This window comes from Anthonomus grandis, chromosome 5, assembly GCF_022605725.1.
Source record: "Anthonomus grandis grandis chromosome 5, icAntGran1.3, whole genome shotgun sequence".
Lineage (NCBI taxonomy): Eukaryota > Metazoa > Arthropoda > Insecta > Coleoptera > Curculionidae > Anthonomus > Anthonomus grandis.
In genome coordinates this window covers 16,173,296-16,194,978 of record NC_065550.1, presented here as the reverse complement: position 1 = coordinate 16,194,978, position 21,683 = coordinate 16,173,296, and the positions used below count along the sequence as shown (strand labels likewise).

At 30.7% G+C, this 21,683-nt stretch overlaps 1 protein-coding gene across 3 annotated transcripts in view; it reads right to left on the bottom strand.

Annotated features, from left to right (window-relative positions):
• Window positions 1-21,683, bottom strand: part of LOC126736855 (spermine oxidase-like) — a 413,704-nt gene that overhangs the window by 184,658 nt on the left and 207,363 nt on the right. For all 3 annotated transcript variants that reach the window (XM_050441462.1, XM_050441463.1, XM_050441464.1), the window contains exon 6: window positions 10,905-11,099. In XM_050441462.1, the coding sequence (XP_050297419.1) occupies window positions 10,905-11,099 (195 nt within the window). The remainder of the gene's footprint in view (window positions 1-10,904; window positions 11,100-21,683) is intronic.

The window sequence follows — 21,683 nt, the reverse complement described above, 5'->3', positions numbered from 1 at the left end:
AACTTAACCGAATATAATACAATTGTTGCTCAAGAAGATTTTTCAATATTAAAAATAGATAAACATCATTTCCTATTGCTTTTTTTCAACTTCATAAAAATGCACCTACGATATTTAATTTTCCAAAGGCTAATTTTCCAAGTCTATGTAATATTAATGACTATGTAATTTAATATTAAATATAATATAATGCTTTTAAAATATATAAAAAGTATGGTTCAAGTTATGATTACGCCACTTCTTTTTATATTCAACAAATCTATTGAAATTTTTATTTTTCCAAGTTGTTAAAAGACCGTTAGAGTCATACCTGTTTTTAAAAAAGGCAATACAACGGAGTCGATTTGGAAGCTTTTTGAATAGTGCATTTTCCATTATGCAGCATCCTGAATTCTCCGAAATTGGTGAGACGTTTGCACGAAAATTTCATTAAATATTTGTATTACATCGTAATAGGATCTTTCAAGATTAGCCCACCCGCGCATAATGAGAATGTATATTTTATCTCATTCACTAAGATGAACAAAGGCCATTTTATAGTAAAAAATTAAATTTCATCTAAAATGTCATACAAAATTATAATTTTTTTTATTATAGTACGAGCTTTTAAAAAAGTAAGTATAACTAGCTATGAGAAAACAATGGACTTAAGAGAACTTAGTTTTTAAATAAGACAAAAGGTATTGGAATTAAAATAATGTGTATCAACCTAATGGATAATTTGTTTATCTAAATTTAGAAAATAAATAAATAAGGTCTTTATAAGGTTTTAAGTCAAACAAAGTTACAAATTTTTTTTTTTAACAAATAATAATATACAAAATAATGTAATTTAAATAGTACAGGAATGGCGAAGTCTAGCAAATAAATGCTATTCTACTTAACCATGTGCATGTACCTATGCTTACTAAAAGTAAGAGAAGAAAAAAAGAGAATCAATCCCTAAACTGTTAGCCATATTACAAACAAAAACATAACAGAGCCATTCAATACACCACTTCCAGTATCAATGTGAGGGGAGACCCATATACAGTTCTGAACAATCTATGAAGCAGCAGCGAGAAGCGTCTTAAAGATACAAAAAAAAGAACAAAAATAAATCAGATCATAAATTCACTGGACGATTTTGTGTATCTAAAAGATAATTTTTTACTTTAAATTTAAATTTATTAAAATTGAAAAGTCGAAATTCGTCAGGAAGTGAGTTAATCAAGCTAATTGCATTATAAGAAAAAGATCTAGTATAGAGAGCAGTTCGAAATTGTGGCATTGAAAACTTTAACTTATATCTTATATTGACAGAGTGAGCAGAACGTCTTGTTTTAAAAATGGTACGCAAGATATTAAAATTTCGATCTTGATTAGATAAAAGTTTATATGTAAAATTACTTAAGTGATGTTTCCAAATATTATCCATTCTTAACCATTTTAAATCGATTATTTTTTGAGAGATGTGATCGCGTTTTTTAAGATCAAAAATTAGACGAGCGCAAGCATTTTGCATTACTTGAAGCATATTTTTGTGAAGCGAGTCAAGGCATGGAAAATAGATAAAATCACAATAATTAAAATTTGAAAGAACAAGAGATTCGGTTAACATTTTTCTAAGTTTAAAATTTAAAAAGTGTCTATTTGTAAACAGAATCTTTAGCCTCGAGAAAGCCTTACGTCTTAACATCTCCACATGAAAACTAAAACGTAATTGGGAATCAATAATAATACCAAGATTACGGGCTACCTCTACAAAGGGCAGTTTGTTGTTATTTACGCAAATATTCATATTTAATTTGACTATTTCTACCGCGTTCTTGTTACCAAAGACCATAAGGTTTGATTTTTTTGAATTTAAGTTAAGGTTATGTTCAAACGAGATCTTACTTAGCAATTCTAAGTCTTCATTTAAGTGAGCAGATGCAGCGTTAAGCTCATTGGGATGAAAAGAAATGTAAAGCTGCGTGTCATCAGCATAAGCCATTACATGACAGTTTTTTAAGGACAATAAAATATCAGCAGTGTAAATTATGAAAAGCAAGGGTCCCAAAATAGACCCTTGTGGAACACCAGATAAAATATCCAGCTTGCTAGAAGACTCATTATGGTACCGAACTTTTTGATATCTATTGGATAAATATGATTTTATTAAGAATACTGAGTCGGCACAAAACCCAAAGTATTTTAGCTTAGATATTAAAAGTTTATGGTTAATTGTATCAAATGCTTTGGAATAATCAAGCAGGTCTAGCACTGTGACATTGCTGCGATCCGAATTTTCAAAAATGTCATTTGTTACTTTAGTAAGCGCTGTAGATGCACTTAATCCTGCCCTAAATCTACATTGATTATTTGGCAATAAATGTTTAGATAGGAAATAGTCATAGATTTGTTTATACATAATTTTTTCAACAAGTTTAGACGCTGTAGGTAAAATACTTATGATACGCAAATCGGAAAAATCATTAGGATTTGAAATTTTTGCTAGTGGGATTCCAATGGCACTTTTCCATGCAAGTGGAAAATAATTTTGCTCAAAACAACAATTGATTATATGAACCAGGAAAATATCAATGTACGGGCTACAATATTTAAGCATTCTAAGAGAAATATCGTCATCTCCCGAGCTATTCTTTTTTAAATTATGTAATATTTTATTAACTTCCGCAGCATCGGTTAACTCAAATGAAAAGTGGTTAGCTGCACTAAAAACGTTTGTGTCATAAAAATTTATTTTGTTGTCACAGTTATTATTAACGATTTGAAAAAATTGTGCAAAATAAGCATTAATTGCATTAGGATCAGAAACATGAGGTGGTAAATCTTTTTTTGTAGTATCAGAAAAATGTACGTCTAAATTTCGAAGTGTTAACCAGGTTTTATTGCTATTATTTTGTGATGTAATATGATTTAGATAGTTTTGTTTTTCCCGGCGAATCATAGTAACACATAAATTTCTAAGTTGTTTATAGTTGTTCCAATTTTGAATGCTTTTTGTGGATTTAAAAGTTTGTAATGCTTTATTTTTGTCACTAATAAGCATTCTTAAATTGGGTGTCAACCATTCAGCTTTTGGTTTTGTGATTTTTCGTGTTTTTAGTGGAGCATGCTTATCAAACAATGTTAAGATAAAGCTATATAGCTATATAGCTAATAAATTACACAAGGAAATTTTAAGTAAACAGAGAATTCTAAAAATACCAAAAAGTTTATTTATAAATTATCTACCCAGGAACTCAATATTGTGCTTAATTAATATGATTTTAAAACGATATTAAAAGGCCACTTGTAATCCAGTCAAATATTTTAAAACATGTGTACTCTTAAAATTCTATTCCTGTTCATCTATGAAATTTAGATGAAAGTAATAAAAAATGAAAATTTTCGTTGCAAATAGCGATTGATCTTAAAATGATGTTTCGCTCTTAATAGTTTCGGAAGAACAAATACCAATTCCTCTTGCAAAAACTGTTTGACCTTAAAATAACCTTGAAGGGTTACTTCGACCCCCAAGGCTAAATACATATCTAAATTTAACATATTCCGATCTTTCTGATTCGCGAATAAAAAATAGGGGTTTCCATTTAAAAAAACAATAGTAGATTTTGAAATGACTCTTGAAATATGATACTAGGATTAACGATAAGGTCACTACTAAATTTTTAAGTCAAAATGGAACAACTTTTTTCTAAAACGTTTTCTTGGAAAATGCGATCCTCAAAAGTTACAGGGCGTTCCTTTTGCTATACACTGTATATGATTGTGACAGCTAGTAATTTAAACAATATTCTTTTTGGATGTAAACATAATGTTGACGCCGTATTATTTTTTTATAATGAACTAAAAAAGTTTTGCTTTTTTTCTTCAAAAATTAAAAATTGAAGGATCACAAGTGATATATATATAATATAATTCTTATTTAGAGTTCACAATGGATTACAATCTATGTGTTCACATAGTTTAATTAAATACAAGAAAAGAACGAATTATAAGTAATGGTAAATATAATATTACACTAAGTACTTAAATATGAGTTGGAAAACCTACAATGATTTGTCTCTTGATACGTACCTAATTGCTGCTTTAATATATAATTGATTTAACTTTAATACAATAGGTTTACAGAAAAGAGTCATTTTAATATATATTTATGGGTAATTACTAAAGGTTCTATAATTATTTTATTTGTTGCTTCCCATACAGCAATGCAATAATTTAATATAGTTTCTAGCAGAGCTAAATAAACTAACCTTAGTAAATGATCCATAAACTGCCTTAGTTGAGAGAATTTATAAAAGAGCTTTTTGATTTTGGCTAACACATATTTTATATGCGCTAACAAATTCAGATTTGTGTCTGACATTTACACTGAAAATTATCTGAATAGTTATGATCATGAATAGTCAGACTATCTAGAAATGCAGACTTATATTTAATTACTGAGAAACAAATAGAGTTAGATTTGTTTGCATTTATCGTTAAATAATTAAGATTAAACCAGGTTTTAATTTTTTTTAATGACATTTTCTACTTTATTCTTAATCTCCCCCAGTTGTTTCCTTTCGCTAGAATGGCCGTATTGTCAGCAAAGCAAATCACTTCTCTCTCTTTATCCATCAATAAATCGTTTACATATGCAAGGAACAAAATTGATCCCAAGACTGTACCCTATGGCACACCTAACTCAACCGGTGAAGGCTTACTTATACTGTTGTTAAATTTTACACTTTGGGTTCTGTTTCTCAAACAGGACTTAAAGAGTTTAAATGCAACGCCTCTTATGACTATTTTATCTAGTTTATTGAGTAAAATTCGATATGTCACAGTGTCGAAAGCTTTGCTTAAATCGACAAAGAATATGTCCATATACAACTTTCTCTCCCAAAAAGTTTTATTGACAGATTCCGTAAGGAATATTACGGCATATCCAGTGATAAAGTTTTTTTAAATCCATATTGATGCTTAGAAATAGCCTTGTTTTGCTAGAGAAACTCGTTAAGTCTTTGCTTAATGCACTTTTCAATTTATTTTGAAAGGCTACTAGTCAATGCAATTGGCCGATAATTATTAGATTAGTTCCTGTCACCAGATTTAAAAGTTGGTAATATTATACCGTGTTTGAAGCAGCATGGAAATTCACCCGATTTGAAGATAATATTTATCAAGTATTTTAGTGCATTAAGCAAGTAAAGATGATTTGGTGTGAAGTGTTGACAGTGAGTTCAAAACCCAGAGCAGAATTGTTTTTTATGTTCATTAATTCAGTTATAATTTCGTTTTCGGATATAGGTTTATGAGATATTGATTTTAAGCAGATCCTTCTACTAATTGGCGTGCATTGATTAGGGCTGGGTAGGGATATTTTATTCGCTAGTTTTTTTACCAATATTACAAAAATATTTATTCAACTCATTAGCCATTTCAATATCTGATTTTAATTAGGTTCTATTTTCACCAATGATTGTATTAATGTTATTTTTCTTTTTTTGCATTTCATTAGTTGCCTGTTTTAGAATTTTCCAAGTTTGTTTAGAATCGGCTTTATATTTTTCAAGTTCTTGTGAGTAGTATTTATTTTTTGCACACTTTTATTGATTCACTGAAACAATTTTGGTACTGTTTAAACTTTCGAAAATTTTGTAGTAATATAGACAAAAGCTTTTTCAGTTTATCTTGTTTTCTTATTGAAGCTATCAAATCTTGGATTATCCATGGTTTCAATTTACGAAATTTGCTCTTAATTTTTATTGTGCCAGTAGCTTTATCAGTATATTTTTTAACGTATTGTACAAAAAGTTCACCACAAGTATTTACGTCCCGTATTTAATGTAGTTCCTCCCACCTTTCATTTTTTAAAAATGTGTTTAGTTTTACATGATTGACTTTTTTCGTTTTTCTTTGTTGGTATGGAATTTGCATTAAGATTAAAAGCTATATTAATTAAAACAGGATTGTGGTCAGATATACCACTGTCACCAATTTTTGAAAATACCTCTGTATATTTTGCTAAATTTTTGACAAAATAATGATCGATACACGATGGTTACTGTTTTTCCCTAACTCTAGTGGGTTATTTATTAGACTATTATTTAAAGTAAGCAATAGTAATATATTTAAATATTTTACAATTTCTTTATCTTATTTTAGTATATGCATGTTAATATCACCCAAAAATACTTCTATATTCAGCTATTTTTTATATTTTTAAGAATAGTGAATCGTTTAGTTCTATTGAAAAATCTTTTTTATTTAACGAAGATAGTCTATATGTTCCGGTAATACCAACATCATGACCATTTTTATGTACAATTGCCCTAACAAAACTACTCTTATCTACTGTTATAATCTCGCAGTCTCTTACATATTTGCTCTTTATATATATATAAGATAAATCCATCGCATTTATTAATTTGACTATTATTATAAAATAATATATCATATCCTGGATTCTGAAAATTATTTTCATTATGAATGAAGTGAGTATCTGATATCGCTATAATATCAAAATGAATATTGCTAGAGCCTAAGTATGTTAGAAGACTTTTAAATGTTTTTTCTATACTACAGATGTTAACACGTATGATATTGAGGTCATAAATTGTAAAGCTTAAATTCGAAATATTTTCACAGTAGTCATTGTTGAATGATGTATATTGGTCAGCCATTTAATAATATAAAGAAAAGTAAATTAGTAAACTTATTAATACTTACATATGCAAATAAAAAGGTAGGTGTAATGTGTGGCTTTACCCATTAGCTTATTTATAACATCAACAGAATTAATAAAAATGGCTTATCTTGTTTACGTGCAACTATTTTCCCGTTCTAATGCCCCATGTGTTTAAATCCTACATCTTTTAGTTTTTTGGCTGACTTAAAGGGAGTATATACGTACGTCTTTAGTAAGCTCTTCATTTATAAAAATAGGAGCATCGGACGCGCTTAGCACATTTTTTGTGTGATTTTTCCTTTTTAAGAACGAGCGGTGAAGATACGATTTTTTAAGTCTATGTTAGTAAAAGTAACCGACACAGTACCATTTTTTGTGTGAAAATGCTGGAGCTGCGTAATATCTGCAGCAGTAATAGAAAGTTTTCGGGCTGTGCATAGTTTTACTACATCCTCGGTCGACGCTATAGTTTTATTTTCAGTGTTTAAGGGGATTCCCGATATGCAGATGTTGTATCTGATCTTCTAAACATTCTGCATTTTGATTGCTTTTTCAAGAGCTTGGACTTTTCTTTTTAGGTTTTGGTTTTCTTTAGACAGTTCGGAAAATATATCCCAAAATTCTGTTTCTTTGCCTTTCCTCCTTAAACTGTTCGTTTTTAAAATCCCTAGATTTTCAAAACTTCCTAACTTCTTTCTGAAGATTTCGAATCATAGCTTTTAATCCCGTCATATCGCCATCAGAGTTGCGGGAAGAAGCATAAGCGAACGAAGCGCGTCGTGATATACTGTTCATGCAATTCCACGAAGCTTTTTGAGACTGCATAGGCCTAGCGTCTACCTCTAAAATATTTCCATATTCAAGGTAAAAGTAGCCGCTACATCGTCCGCAGTGCAGCTTCAAGCGTAGCCGATCGAGAGATCTAGCCGTGACACTGGTTTCGTGGCGTCAAAATTGAAGCCGAGATTTGGTGGCGCACGCCGTACAGTGGAACGACTAAGTGGAGATACCGCGGGACCTAATATTATACATTTTACAAGATAATATATTTTTTTTTATTATTACGTATTTTTAGGTGATAATGATTTAAATGTTTTAAATATTTTTTATTATTTCTTTTATTGGAGAAATATACATAAACGGTGTTTCAAATTCGTCTACCCTCAAAATACGAAAATGGATAATTTACCCCAAAGCTGCACATTATTGACTTGTAAAAGAATATGCCATATAAAAAAATATAATATATATTATATTTTATGTGGTTTTGAAGATTATTGAAAAAAAACAATTTTTCAAAAACTTATTCTTGACAATTTTGTAGATTATCTTGGTTGCTATGGGAAAGTTTTTGCATTGCTGTATCACTTTTTCGTAAAAATGTTATTGCCGAAAACAAAATTAGGTAGGTACCTACGTCAAATTTTTGTTGCTTATTTAAAAAATCGAAAATTTGAATGATTCCGAAGATAATCAAAAAAAACAAAAAAAAATTTTTTAAATCCATTTTAATTTTTTCTGAGCTTAAACAGGAATGCAGCAAGAGGTAGGCATTATTCTAAATAAAATTAAGATTGTAAAATGTAAGTTAAAAATAAAATTGTTAATTTACCCACCTAATTTAAATACCGAATTTTTATTCTTTTTAAAACTCAAAGCGAGTATCAAAATAGTTTGGTAGTTTAAAATTTTAAATGCGTAATCTTACTATAAACTACAATAATAACTGCAGTAAAATATTATTTCGAATCAACGCAAAATATGTGCCCCAGCGCGGAATTTTTGCCATCGCGATGCGGTCGTCGCCTCGCATGATTTCGGCTTCTGTTGTGAGGTATCGATGGAAGCGGGGATAAGTGTCCAGGCTAGAACTATCGATCGGCTACGCTTCAAGCCCTTGCCGACCTGTTTGCGACACGATCTGCATGTTCTGCTAACCATATTGTACTTAAAGAATCTTTACACAACTTGGCAATGCTGCGATTTATACTACTCAAATAGTATGGAAGAACTGAAGTATTTAGAGAGTCCAGAGTCTAATGCCTGGATACCAATGATACGAAATTTGTTGGTTTTTAATATACAATAAGTGGATAGTCCAACAAAAACTCACCAGGCAGGTGCTCAGGCACAGTAATAATTTGGGTGACTGAAGCAATAATTTATGTACTCTTTACTTCTAGAAATGAAGTTTTCAAAGAAGCCGAAAAATATAAACAATCTACTTTTTCAGTGTAACGTTGCCCCTGCCTTTTTCCGGTGTATTAAACTTAATTTATGATGTGCCTTATTACGAATGATGAAAAGAAATCTACTTTACTAAAATTTTTTAAGTTATCAAAAGGAAATATAGCTTTTAAATAATTGTATTCTTAAATTATTTGTGTAAAATGTATTGCTTACCTATACCTATCGTACTCTGTGCTTTGTCTTTAAAGAAAAATAATGTCTTGCATTAGCTCCAAGACGAGAAGGATTTGACCCTGTGTAAGATCCTCGTATTAATTACGTAGGTTGGTTAGGGAGGGTACAGCATAGCTTTTTGTTACGAATGTGTTCCTATACCAGAACAAGTGGCTAAATTGCCATAAACGCGTCAAAACAATGAAAAAAAAAAGTATCGATCCTTGATAAAGTAATCAATACCTTAATAAAGTAATCAATTAAAGCTGACACCATACTTAGCTCCAAGCTCCAGCAAGCGTTTAGCTCTTAAAAATGTATCCCTATTTTATATAATATGTATTTAGTAAGTACTTTTACAAACCCATGAAGTAAACAAACTGGTAAAAAGTGACATGGTCGAGTTTAGTTGTAACGATCGATTTCAATTGCTGTCACAGTTGATTTTCATTGTTGATATCACATGTTGATATAATTTTTACCAAAATATAGTGTGTAAGTCGCGTCGCTAGTCGCAGTCGCGAAACTTTCTCGCCCCAGAGCCTTGGTGACCAATTGCAGGACCAAAAGATGCAGTATAGCATCAATTTGAGTCGTCGCCTAGATGTAGTGTGTACGTCAAGTTGCGAATCTATTAGCGGTCAACGTGAGAAGAACGAAGCACCAACCTTATGCCCCATTACTCCTTATATCTAAAGATGTATCTCTCTCTCTCTCTCTTCAGACTCTTGTTGACCAAGAGTGGCAATACATAACTAAATTATCGGAGAAATAAAGTGGGAGAGTCGAATGGTGATTCATATTTCCGATCAACGTGAGCAGTAGCTTGCTGAAATTTTCCTATTACCCTAATATTCACGACGGGTTTCTCTTTACGCCTTTTAGTAAACAAGTTCAGATTCGTAAAGGTATTTCTTTGACAATTTTAAAAATCTCTGATTACGAGTTCCGTTGTCGTAAGTTGATACCAAATGTTAGAAGAAGCATAAGTAAAAACACCAAAGAGAGTCAATGTTCTACACTTGCCATACTGTAAATCTATTTCAGATTCATTTATTGTGCGAATTGATATATTTGTAATTTTTTTAAATAAACTAATATATTTTCCACATAAATAGAATAAAACTCTACATTATCAAAATTAAAGAATTATATCCTCTTTATCTCCTCTGTTTGAGAAAGACCCTATGCAGCAGTTCTGCCTCAAAAACTGGTTTTGCAATAAACTTAAGTAGAATTACTCTTTTTGTACCGTATCTTTTCCAAATTTTAATACTTTTCTAAAAGTGTTCTAGATTCATATATTCTTTCACCGATATATCTGATAAGGAAAAAATGTAGTGCTGTAAAAATGTAACCGAAACTGACCCTTTAGATCAGATTTGTATTTTAATTTCTTCTTTCGGAACCTAAACAATAGTGAGATTACCGCATCAGAGCTGTGAGGTCATTTACCAAAAAATTTGATTAGGATTACCATGGAATACTGGAATCTTGAGCCGAGGGCATTTCAAATAGTTTGGAAAATATTTGCAAAATTAATAAGGAACAAATTAGTTTTTGGATAGATTTTTACCCCAAGAGCAACCTATATTTTACTAGTCAATTTTCTTCCTTATTTATGAAACTGATTTGGCAAATATCAATATTTCAAATAAACTTTAGCAAATAGCAAAACAGTTTCAGGACATGATATTTTTATAAGCTATTTTATAAGTATTGTACTATAGAGATAATCTTGTAGTAGTAATTCATTTTCGTTAAACTAAAATATATTTATGTATAATCTAATTTAATCTAATCATCTTCATACATATCTTAATTGAAAATTAAGACTTACCTAGTAAAATCTGCAGGTTCAGGAACATCATACAAGTGGCCAACAAACTTTTTGAGTAAAAATAGTGATCCTCTCTGAACAATTTCGTCAGGTAAGGCTTCTACTTCTTTCGTCATTGGCCCCACATACCAACCCAAAAGAATTGTTGGATTAAATTCCACGGTATAAAATCCAAATAGGTATTCAAGCCAAGACCTAAAATTTGTAATAATTATATTTTCTACTAAAGTAAATTAACACAGACATATAACACCCTAAAATTGCTCAATTACCCGTATTATACGGACGTTAATCATATCCTAATATAGAGATCATGACAAGGCAAAGACCCACATCTAACCCGTTAGCCCTTCAGAAACTTAATAATTTCGTTAAAAGTTGGCCAAAAGTTATAAAGCTTAGGAAAACTCTCAGAAGTTAATTAGAAAACTAGGAAGCCACTTCATTCAAGAATGCCTTACTTCGATCATGCAACTACTAAACAAACAAACTTTATGAAAAATTAGCTATAAGGATTGAGTTGGCGTTTATAAAAAAAAATTTTAAAAAAGCCTTTAATTTAATGTTCCAAATTTTTAATATTCATTCATTTGTTATCCTTACATTATTATTTATACCACAAAAGTAAAATTTAAGGAGAAAGTTGTGGCAAATATTTTTTACAAGAAAAGGGCACAAATTGATTTATAGAGGGTATTATAATTAAATTACACAATATTATGGGATATTTGGCCGTAAAGACGTAAACAACTTCTTCATCCGAGAAGTTATTGTAATTTTTGTTTGTTTTTATGTGCCTCTTAATATACTAGTAATGAGACATAGAACAACAGTAGATTCCTTACGTCAAAATAATGTGATTGAGATCAACTTGTCTTATCCTAACTTTAATAGTAAATGAAATACAGGGTGTCAAAGTATTATTTGATTTATCTTTTTTTTTCTCATAAAAAAAGTGAATTTCGTATACAGTTTTGGTGTTTTTGGTAGAGGGCGCATAAATTGTTAGCCTAAATTTTGGTGAAAAAGTTGAAAAAGAAAGGCAGGAAATTGGTAAGCATTTAGGTTATATATTTTAATACCTAGGTACACTTATTATTTGTCGGAATAATATTATTGTGTCCTGTCATGAAATATCTCTGCAGGACTGCTCAAATATTCAGCGAAAGCATCTCTGTATTTGTAAGCAGAGTTACGTCCTCATCCTTCTGGTTCTGTTCTTTCTTTATCATACAGTCCTATTATTGTTAAAGTATCCCCAAATCTAATGCCATACCTTACACGAACAAAATTGATAGGACAAGCTAGGACAAAGTAGTTAAAATTTCTTGTCCTTTTTGTTAAGTTCTTTGCACGATAAGGTCGCATTAAGTTATCTGTAAGTCCAAAAGCCTCATGGCCAACGAATACATAAGGTAGCGTTCCTGCTACCTTCTCCGGTTTTGATATATGTAATGTACCTTCTTCTGATTTTCCAAACAAGGAGCATTGTCTTAATAGCGTGGAATCTGATTCTTTACCAAAAGACCCGACATCTATATATGTAAAACAAAAGTTGCTGTCTGCAATAGCTAATAAAATAATAAAAAAGACTTCTAATAATTACAATTCAACGATCCACTATGTGCCGGCGCAATGATCCTGCAATGTTTACCATCTATAGAACCAATGCAGTTAGGAAAATTAGTATGCTATACAAAATCTTGGGCAATTTGTAGCCAACGTTGTTCAGTTGGTACGGGAAAGCAATCTTCTTGTAATGTTTGCTATAGCGCAATGCTTTGAACTTTAAGACTTGCCGTTGCGACTCCTACTCTAGTGCAAATCTGCATAGATACATCCTGAACCCAAATACCTATAAAATCATAGTACCATTTAATGTTATGATATTTTTACTTATAGTAATAATGTTTATTGAAGCAACATGAATACCGATAAGCAGCATTATTACTTTATTTTATTTTTTGTATTTCGGTATCTAAATTTTTTTTTTTAGGTAAAGAGTTCAACTTGATGGAAAAGTCTAAAAGATGCTTTTGTTCATAACATTCGACGGTTTAAAGGAAAAAAATCAGGAGGGTCCTCTAAAACTGTAAAAATATACATCTACGCTAAACAATTACGATTTTTACGAAAGTTGACTGATTCCTGCCAGACAGAGAGTTCTTAGCTCTTTCTTGATGTGCTTGGCAGAAGAGCCAAGAAGATTGTGATATATCAAAGGACCATAATGATATGCAAATTACTTTATTAGATGTCGAACACACTCAATTAAATAGCGAAATGGAAATTGGACGAACTCCCAATAGAAGTACTCTCTATAGAAGAAAGAAATCATCTTTAGAAACTAAAATTTCAAACTATATTGATTCCCAGAATAGACCGCCACTAGTTATTCAAAGTCACCCACAAGAAACTGATGACATTGCCTTTTAAATCATTACAAGCAAGTTTAGATACTCTTACATTAAATAATAAATTGAACTTTCGATTAGAAGTAATGCAATTATTACCTCGCTATACCGACAAACAACCACATTAATACACGTACAATTTTCCGAATCATACACCCCATTACCAACCACAGTAATAACCAGTATTTCCCAATTACTGAAATATACGTTTTAGTGCACCCGCAGCATATCCTCCAGGATCATCTGAGATCCCACCTCATCTGTCTAATACAGATACTGTTGAACCACAAACTGTGACGTCACCACAATCGACATTTTCTCCGATGGAATCGGAAGATTCAATAATTTCACAAACCGAATAATTAATATCACTGCTTTCAAATCAATAATATGTATGAACTAAGCTGTGAAAATGTTTTATGTTTATTGTTTATTTTTATTTCCCTAATAAATGCTTAATTTTTTCTTGAACTTATCTCAACGTCATTGATAACATTTCTCCTGGTTCGCAAATCCTTTAACCAGCTCCACATATTGATTAAAGGTATTCTTTAACCTTTCACGTAGTTTATCGAAGGAACATAATATGGTTATAATTCAAGAATTTTTCATTGTCGCTTCTTAAGTCTTCATGTAGTGCATAATATATGCCCATGAGAATTCTTGCACCATTTATTGGGTGAATACTCCAATGTCTCTGGCGTTTTAATTATATGTTTGTATACCAGATATATAACACACGGATCAATTTTTTCATTAATACACACTTTCTTGTTGCAGATTACGATGGCCACTGATATTTAACAAATTTTGTGTGAAAGCGGCACGTGGTAAAAAACGGTTAACAAAAGTTTTATTTTGTTTCATCTACAAAAGCCGCGTTTTTATGTCGTCACGCGTCAGGCAATAAAAAACGCGTGCATAAAAGCAGCCTAATAATACGGTTAAGAAAAATGTTTGTTAATAATTCTGAGATCAATATCAATGGAAGAATTGTATTTACTATAAAATCGAAAAGAAGATTTATTTCATAATTTTTAAAATTTTTATTAGCAAGGTTTCACAAAATTCTCCTGAGTTTTGGAATAATTTAAACATTTGTATTTTAGTTTTTTCCAATTATTAATAGTAGTATTATGGTCCATACTCAATTCCTCTTCAACACTTCTACTTGATCATGTTAAATCCACTTCTAGGGCACTACAAACATTGTCTTTTAGTCGTTCTTACTCGTGGACTCTTTCGATAGAAGGTTTTTGCACTTTAGTGTGACAATTATGACAATCTTAAAGACAAAAGGACGTCTCAAAATCCAAAACCCCATTTAAAATTGTTTTTTGGAATGGGAATTTCCAATATTCGCAAAAAGTTGGCCTTGTTGTACGACTATATCCCTAATGCTTCCCCAGAGATACAAATAAAGGGCAGGTTAAATCAGGAGAACTAGAAATATGCATTATGTTTTAATATGGGCACAATTATAAAGAGAATTATTCCAAAAGGCAACATCTTAAGAGTCTTGTGTTAAATATTTGCCTTGGAGGCTAAGTGAATAGACTTAGAATAGGCGGACTCAATTTTTCGCACAGTCGTTTTAGAACTAATTATTATTAGGACAAAGTAGCAATGGGTACTAATGATTTTATTAGGTTATTATATTACGTTTGATAGGAATAAAAAGATAGTTTAATGAAGTCTAAAAATGAAGCGATTTCTAAGTTTCCAACATCACTCTACAACGTACTATAATGAAGAATAATTTTATTTACTTTCTGCCACTGGACTGACACTAGTCTAATAAAGATAATACTAAATTTAACGTTAAAGGTTAAGTTTCGTGGAGATGAAAAAATCGATACATTGATCAATATATTAAGCAGTAGATCATTTTCTACGAGAAAAAATGCAAAACTTCATTGCCGTCATCTTTCACAGATCATCTTATTAAAATAGTTAGGAGTAAAAGTATGAACGATACTTCAGAAAAGACATAAATTTCACAATGATTCACAAGATATGCAATAAAAAAATCTATAAATAAATCTTCTCAAAAACATAATTGCTACTTTTAAACTACATACAATATGTATTCCATTGACAAGTTTTCATAAACAAATAATCCGTGGGGACCCAAAGAGCGATATATTAAAGTAAAAAGTAAAATTTATCCTGAACCTATGCAAAAGATTATGTGAGATCCAAGAAGGAGATAATCAATAATCAAAATCTTAGTAAGATTTATGTTATCATTTGGTTTAATTTTCTACGGGGTAGGAAAGTTCTAGAAAGCGCAGCAATTGGCATTTCTAGGAAGCTCAAAGGCTAACACGCTTAATTCTTGAGAATAACTTCATCAGAAGCATAAATAATGTTGTTATATAAGTAATGACCCAGTACAAGTTTAAATAAAGTGAAAATCCTATAGAAGTACGAAAAAAAATGGGACATGGAAAATATAAGAAAATCAGCAGGTTAAATGACTAGAACTACTATCAGATTAGTAATTAATTTAATAATCATAATTGCTTTCCAGGCTGCTGTCAGTTACGGTCATAAGCCAGAAATAATAATTTTTATATAATTATTATAGAACTAGAAAAATATGTCATAAATATATAAGTTGATTTAACGTTATTTACAAACCGCGTAAATATACTTAGAACTATTATTCTTTGTAACAAAACTAATTGTTCTATAACTCATTGTTTTTTGGAGAAACATCCCCGTAAAAGTTATAAAAAATATTACGTCAATACTTTGACTATTACGTTTGACTTAAAATTTTACCATAATTAATAAACGTTTTGGTTTAATATTTTTCTGCTATATTTAATTCGATAATGGAGTTTTATCAAAAAGATTCTCATAACGAATGTTATAAATCAAAAATAATTATAAAAAAGGTTCTTTTTAATTTACGTTGTATTTACAAAATATTCTAGTGAACAAAAGCAGCGCGGAGTATTTTCATCATAACATAATAACCGAAATATCCCTAAGGTTTGATAAAATATAAGGTATCTCGAAAAAATTGTAATTTGATGTACATTTTATTCGCGTTAAGTTTTTTTTTGTTGATTTTTAAATGCTCTGTCTAATAAACTGAAAGCCACTAGGGAAACGAAAAAGGTATATTAAAATGCAATTAATTATAAAAACAAATTTAAATGAATGTACTATGCAAACATGCTAGAAAGATTCCTTTTTTTTTCTGCTGAATGATCTTCTCTACACCTATTTCTTCCTCTGGAACCACCTAAAATCTTTTGTTTTGAAGATGCAACCTGATTCATCAGATTGAACATATTTTTTGTTTACTTCCACTACCTTGGTATCCTTAGAACATTGAAAGGCCTTTCAATGTTCTAAGTTGGTATCATTCAATATTGAGCTTTATTTGTTAATTTTATATAACAATGCCATGTTTGCCGCATATAAAGTTGGTTTCGCTGGAGGTAAAAGGTTCTATCTCTATTTATTTCTACTATTTTCCATGATTTATTTAAGGACATCAAATATAGTCATTGTAAACTTTTAAATTTTCTCTCTGTTTATTACAATAATTTACAAATACTTTCAAATGTCGTATCAAATATATAGACTTTGATACTTTGATACGACCTACTTCAGGTAATTGAGGTAAAGTAAACTCTTCTAATTTACAATGACAACTATCTCATATAAATTACTTATTTTTAATTAATATTTATAATATAGTTATTTTTTAGAAATAAATGTTTTTTTTGTCTTTTTCTTTCAAAATTGTAAAAATATATTTTTTTAAAGGCCTTCATAAATATTCTGATATTTTTTAATATCTTGGCACTAACTAACTTTCACGGCCTGAAGCCAAGACGAATTTTGCTATGGTAGATTTAGGAACTTTTGAACAATGTTGCATGTATTCAGTATAACAGACTTCTGAATAGTAGAGGAAAGACCCAATGCGTTAAGGTTTTTGGACAGTGTTAAAGGGACAATTCCAGTGGATGAAATAACTAGAGGGAGTATATATACATTATCTTGCCTCCATTGTTCTTTTATCTCGTGAGCTAGATCTGCGTATTTAGCAAGTTTAGTGTGTGTCGTTTCTAGGACATTATTGGTATTTGGTACTGCTATGTCAATTAGAAAGGTTTTCTTTTGGACTTTGTTTATTAAGATTATATCTGGTCTGTTTGAAGTCAGCGTCCTATCGGCCAAAACAGTTCTGTCCCAGTAGAGGCGAAAGTCATAATTTTCAAGTACAGTTTCTGGTTTGTACTGGTAATAGGGGTAAGTTTCGCCGATTAGATGATAAAGTTTTGCCAGTTCTTGATGAATAATTTTTGCCACACAGTTATGTCGGTGCAGATATTTGGCAGCTAATAGAGATGTGCATCCTGATGTTATATATTGAATTGTCTCCGGTACGCACAGGCATTTTCTACATCAATCGTCGATTACTTTCTCATCTTTAGTAATGTACTTAAGGTAATTTCTTGTAGCAATCACTTGGTCTTATATAGTCATTATAAAGCCTTCAGTTTTAGGAAATAGATCTCCACGAGTCAACCAGTAGTTCGACATTTCATAATCGACATGTTCGGCATTAAGTTCGTGAAGATGCTTTCCGTGTATTGCCTTCTGATGTGTTAACTTTAATGGCTGTGTGCTCTGATCTTGGTACAGTAATGTGTTCTGCTCTACCTGCACGGAGATTTAAGGATGTGTATTCGTTATCCGCTAGCACCACTGCTCTATAAAGAGAAGAGGTTTCCCTCATAGTGAGGCAGTATTTCTGAAGATCTGCTACTTGTGTTTTGAAGAGAAAAGAAATATCAGTTAGTCCTCTGCCACCCTTGGATCTGGGAAGAGTAAGTCTTTCGATGACTGACTGCGGGTGGTGTGCTCGAAACGTCGTGAGGGTTGTTCTGGTCTTCCTCTCAATCTCCTCTATATCAAATTGAAAGAACTCGTCCATTATCTCAAAAAGACCTACGTAACTAGAGAAAAAATTAAAAATTTAAGTCTCAGTCTCAAAATATCTTTTTATGTATTAATCAGGTAACATGTTTCGCTAATAAAGCATCATCAGACCTTATAGCTAGATGACCTGCTAAGTACTCCTTATAGCTAGATGAACTACTATTACTCCTTATACTTAGCAGGTCATCTAGCTATAAGGTCTGATGATGCTCTATTAGCGAAACATATTACCTGATTAATACATAAAAAGATATTTTGAGACTAAGACTTGGAGTTTTCATTTTTTCTCCTCTATATCAGTCTTTGTCCACCTAATGACTCCAAAACTACCATACCATCTTGTAATTCAAAGTTGTTGGTGTTGTGTTTACCTTTGATAACTGTTTGAGTTTTATACAATAATTTTTTATCAATACCAAAGCTAATTTTAATGTCGTGGGAAAATATTTCAATTGTTCGCAGCAATGAGTTGACATGACTTGATGTCCCAGCATAGAGTTTGATACCATCCATGTACATTAGATGTGTAATATTATATAGGTTTTCCCTGTTATCTTTAACGGTAAATCCACGTTGACTTTGATTAAGCATATAGGAGAGGGGATTCAGAGCCAGGCAAAATCAGAGAGGACTCAGGGAATCTCCCTGAAAAAGGCCTCCGTGTTGTATTTTAATATGCTCAATCGCTAAAGTTTCATTGCTGCAGTTAAGATTCAACTGTGTGGTCCAAAAACCCATCATATGTTTTAATAAATTGATAAGCGGTGAAACGACTTTATAAATCTCAAGGACCTTAAGCAGCCAAGTGTGTGGAACGTTATCGAAAGCCTTACGGTAATCTATAAATCTCTAAATATATTAATAAATCCAAAGTTTTTTAATTATACCTATTTTCCAATATTTAAAATTAACGAATGCCAGAATGAATGAATATGATAAAACTAACTTATTTAAGAATTTGTTTTTTAATATTCCTCTAGCGCTTTTTTCAAAAATCAAAATTAGCTGAGTTATGAGTTGTCAAAGTTGTAAGATTGTACGTGACTGAGCTACCTCTTTTTTCAACTCAATACCACTTAAGTTAGGCAACAATATTTTTTTACTGTAAAAAATATTTGTTAAATAGAAAATTTGAAAAAAAACAATTTTTGATTACAGCATTTTTATTGTTTAATGTATTTTACGGGTAAAGTTTTTTTTAATTTATTTTTTATTTTAAAAATTGACTATTGAGTTCAGATGATGAATATAATTTTAATATATAAAAGAGGGAACGTTATTATTATTTTATAAATGTAATATAAAGTATGAAAGGTAAAACAAATACCTACAAGAAGTTTCTTTGAGAAACACGAAAATTCAGCAATGATCTTAAGAGAATCACATAGCTTCTGTTTAATATTTTGATCAAGTTAAAGTCTATAAGAGTAAATCATTTTTATATTATTAGATAAGTCTCTATATACATACAGTGCTGTCATTTCACAACGAACCACTCTTAATAACTTCTTAAAAAAAACGTCAATTTAGATATACAGGAGGACGTTTAATTTTCCATTTTACAAAGCTCTGTCAACCACCTCCACCTAACCTCACTCTGATATGTCAAATGGGAACCCCGATCGTGTGAAACATGATGAACAATGATGTTTCACACGATCGGGGTGCAGCATTAAAATGTTTATTCAACAGCAAATTATGTCAAAAAAAAAATATGAAATCAGTTGAGAAAATAAAGAATTCAACTAGTCGACATAATATAATATTTAAGATTAACGACATAAGCACTAAATCCACACAACCTAAAAGAATACATAATCTATATTACTAAAAATAATTTAAAAATAAAGCATGCAAGATCCACACTCAAAGATAACCTAAACCCAAATTAAATGTCTGATAAAAACTTAACTTAATATTAACCTTATTTTGTACAGAAAAAAATTTAAATTTTACTACTGATTTATTAGAATTGACGTAATTCCTTTACTAAAAGTGTCACTATAAGATTATAGAGAAAATTAGAAGATTTGGATCTATAGACTTAATATGACAAGCAAGATTGCATAAGAAAGACTGTTTTATTTGAGTTTAATCTCCAGGTGTGTAATCATAGGCTCTCCTTAAATTTAAATAGTGTATGTCTGTTTAGAACCTCAGTTTCTCGTAAAAATAAGGTGCCCAATGGTGCATTAGAATTTTGTGGTAGAAGGTACGTGTGTGGAGTTCTCCGGTTTTGCATATTAAGTTATCTAAGCGCAGATAGTTTATATATCACAAGGTTTTCTTTGCAAATACCAAAGATCATAGTGATCAAGATCAAGATGTATACAAGAGTTCTAGAATTTTTGCAGTCTACTTTAAACAGTGCAATCCAAACACGAATCATAAACTGTATCACAATATTTATACTGTGAATGCACCAAGGACTCACACAATAGTCTTTTAACTTTTTGATGTAAACATGATGAACATGACATGACGAACTTTAAATGTATCTAGTAGATATATTAATTTAAGAGCAAAATACGCTTTCTTAAGAAGAATTTGCTATCCGCTATTCTAATATTTATATTATCTTTCAAATTTCTCTTGTAAGTCAATTTGATGCTTGACTTACATGGTATTAACATTAATAAGTCAATATTTATTTTAGTCTTTTCTTAAAGTCTTTTCTTCACTTAAGAAAGAAAAATACAACTAGATGTCATCGGCATATAGATGATACGAGCAATGATTTAATTTAAGATGAAATATTGATGCGTACACGATAGAAAATAATGGATTCAATATACTACCCTAAGTGATTATTAAAGCATAAGAATTATGTTAAAAGCCAAGTAAATGCTAGATAAGTTCAGCCTTACGTCCCGTTGATTATGCCTCTATGCATAGCCAACTTAAATAATTAAGACTTTAAATTTGTTGAAAATCAGAGGGAAAGGTTATTAAAATTCTTCGTACACACAATCGTGGTGAATATGTGGGTACTCATTTTCAAATTTTCTTAAGGAACTTGGGTATTTTGCATCAGTTAATTATCCCCTATATTGCTGAACAAAACGAGTAATTTAATGCGCTGTATTCGATGACTTAAATAGAAGCTAATTAAATCAATGGTACCCTTAGAATACCCGGCAAACTGAAATATTGACTTCAAAATTTGATGACTCACAAAATTAAAAGCCTTTCAGTAATTCAATGAGACCAATAATTGCGCAATTCTATTGTTATTACGTGCTCTTAATATGTCATTAGATAATGAAAAGGCACAGTTATAGTTCTTTCTAAACTCTGATGGTTTGGATGGTAAAAGATTATTCTCATGAAGAAAATTTGCGTATTTAATAATCAAGAATACGTTTAATTTTCCAAAGGTTAGCAGAAAAGTAATAGA